Here is a 3,010-nt window from a genome sequence, read left to right as displayed (position 1 = left end):
CCGGCGGGGGCGGGGGGGGCAGCGGCTCCTGCCGCGGCTGCCCTGAGCCCCACCGAGCTGGCTTCCCTGGCCAGCATCGACCGAGAGATCGCCATGCACACGCAGCAGCTGTCCGAGATGGCGGCCGGGAAGGGTCGCGGCCGCCTGGACTCCGGGTCCCTGCCCCCGACCGTTGTGTCGGCGAGTGGCGCTGGGAGCGGCGGCGGCGGGGGAGGCGGCGCCGGCAAGCCCAAGACCGGGCACCTGTGCCTCTACTGCGGCAAGCTGTACTCGCGCAAGTATGGGCTCAAGATCCACATGCGGACGCACACAGGCTACAAGCCACTCAAGTGCAAAGTGTGTCTGCGGCCCTTCGGCGACCCTAGCAATCTCAACAAGCACATCCGGCTCCACGCGGAGGGTAACACGCCCTACCGCTGCGAGTTCTGCGGCAAGGTGCTGGTGCGCCGCCGGGACCTGGAGCGCCACGTCAAGTCCCGCCACCCCGGCCAGAGCCTGCACGCCAAGGCAGGGGACGGCCCAGGAGCTGAGCCTGGCTATCCCCCTGAACCTGGGGACCCCAAGAGCGACGACAGTGACGTGGACGTCTGCTTCACTGACGACCAGAGTGACCCTGAGGCTGGGGGCGGCGGCGAGCGCGACTCCTAACAAGACTTCTTGGGAAGGGGCGGGACGTGGACTGAGAGGAGCGTGTGTTGGGGCGTCTGTTCGGGAGAAGAGGAACTCCTGGTGGTGAGAAGAGGGGCCCGGCTGAGAAAGTCGTTTTTATTTTGGGGATGGCGCCAGATGTGGAACAGTGATAAGTCCCCGGTCTGGTCTGAAACTGGAGAAAGGGTGCAGAGATGGTGTAAAGAAATTCAGCTACCTGGGGCAGCCCAAGGGTGGCCAGTCTCCAAGCATTCCAGGCCTCAGGTCTTCTTGACTAGATTTCCCTGAACCGCCCAAGCCAGACGGTCTGCTCTTGGCGTAAAGATTCACATTCATGCGAACATCACAACGCCTTGGAGGGTGCAGATTTTAACTGCCACGTATTTTAAAATTGTACTTTTCTGTGGAGGAAATTGTGCCTTTTGAAACGACATTTTGTGTGTATTTACATTAGCATTTCACCGCGTAGGCAAAGCAGTAGTCACAGTTCGGAAGACGTGACATCCATACACTTGTTTCCATTTCATCTATTCTCACGTTAACGACTACGCCTTGCCGCATTGAATACATAGTGGTAGCAGGTGTACAAATTGGTCAACTTGCAATTATTTATAAGAGAATAATGATAATTGTAAAATATCTAAAGCATGAATCTAAGCGCACGCAATATATCATTTTAAAGAAAATAACCTATTTGGTAGACTACAAATGTGTATGTTGTTTTATAATGAATGATGTACAGTGGATACAGTATTTTGGTCTTGGTTCCAGTTTGTGCAATCTTTAAGAAAAATAAAAATATAAAGGAGCGTTTGTTCACTTAGCGATTTTAGCAGATCCTTCAAAGAAATAGTTTAACTTGAAAACAATTTTCAAGGCAACACCACAATAAAATAAGTCAAAGGACACTTGAATACTTTGATTATTCATAAAATAAATGTTAAGCAGTGTCATAATACCGTAATATACCATTTTCAATATGTGCATTTCACAGGTTCCCAGATAATAGGCAAAACAACTGTTTTTTAAAACACTGTTAATCATGCTAAGTGTTTTCCTCTTTACTGAAAAGAAAAAGAATACATATCCCTTGTCAAAAAGAATTATGGAACTGTAGAGTTACTTTTTATTTCTTGTGCTTCATTTCAACAAAACTTTCCTTGGGAAGTGAGAATGGAAATTTGCTTAATGTCTTTTATGATTCATACATTTTAATATTCATTCAACACATACTAAAGGAGGATCTAGTTATCTAGTTTGTTGGAGGTGCTGATCTATTTGCTTCACAAAAAATTTGTTTTGCTATATACTTTTTAAACGAATTATTTATTAATTTATTAATTATTATTTTTTTCACATGAGTTTTGCCAGAGAAAGAGAGAGGGAGAGGGAGAGCAAGAAAGCAAGCCACTAGGTCCAGGACTGGAGCCATGGTCAGCCATGTGGGAATTCTAGCGCCTTAACCCCCACACCACCCACTAACCCTACTTTTTTTTCTTTTTTAAGAGAGAGATATTTTTGCAGCAGGGCACATGAGCTTGCCAGAGAGACAGAGAGAGAGAGAGAGAGAGAGAGATAGAGAGAGAGAGAGAGGGAGAGAAAAAAAACATGAGAAATCACCCCCTCCCCCAGGGAGGAGAGCCACACCACAATCCCTTCTCCTCCGTTCTCCTCTTGGAATTTTGGGCACACATGCATGCACATGTGCCCATTGTGAGTTTTAAGCTACTAGGTCCAGGATTTGAATGGAGGTCAACAATATGGGAGTTGGCAATGTAACCATTATACCATCTGCTGCTCTCTTTTCCCATATACTTCTTACAACAATCTTGTGTTGTCACTATTGGTCCCATTTTGCAGAAGAGAAAACACACTCTTCAAGGTCCTTGCAAGGCTTATAATTGAAACAGTGAAATTAGAAGCAAGAGCTGTATTCACTGACTTACAAAATTGAAGAATATAAATTTGTGGGCTATAATTGGAAGGCACCATCGCTTCTCCCCATGCACACTCTAGGGAGGATTTCACTATAGGAGGTGGGGGATTATTCAGCCTGGCTCTACGTAGATACCTTGGGAGCCAAGGTCTGAAGGGCTTTTCTCAGAGCTTGGCTCAACTATTTTGGTAGGGTCAGTGTTGGTCTTATAGTGTTGAGGTAACTGCCTTCCAAATATTCTGACAGGTCAATAGAAGGTCTGGATATGACCTTGATGATTTAAAGGAGTTGAAAATATCCTTCTCTCTATTGGGAAAAATTCCTTAGTCACTGGATGACTGGTAGAAACTTTCTGGCAAACTACAGCATAGGTGGAGGAAGGCATCTGATTTCTGTTATGTTGATCTGTTTCTTCTATAAGGAAAC

At 46.4% G+C, this 3,010-nt stretch overlaps 1 protein-coding gene across 1 annotated transcript in view; it reads left to right on the top strand.

The window, feature by feature from the left end:
* Positions 1 to 648, top strand: part of PRDM13 (PR/SET domain 13) — a 9,337-nt gene extending 8,689 nt beyond the window's left edge. Inside the window, 1 exon segment of the mRNA XM_006170917.1 lies at positions 19 to 648. Coding sequence (XP_006170979.1) covers positions 19 to 648 — 630 coding nt within the window.
* Positions 649 to 3,010: the final 2,362 nt, after the last annotated feature.

Source organism: Tupaia chinensis, unplaced genomic scaffold (assembly GCF_000334495.1).
Source record: "Tupaia chinensis unplaced genomic scaffold, TupChi_1.0 Scaffold149168_1, whole genome shotgun sequence".
Taxonomy (NCBI): Eukaryota; Metazoa; Chordata; class Mammalia; order Scandentia; family Tupaiidae; genus Tupaia; species Tupaia belangeri.
The sequence above is the reverse complement of the archived record's forward strand: the minus strand, read 5'-3'. Positions and strand labels throughout refer to the sequence as shown.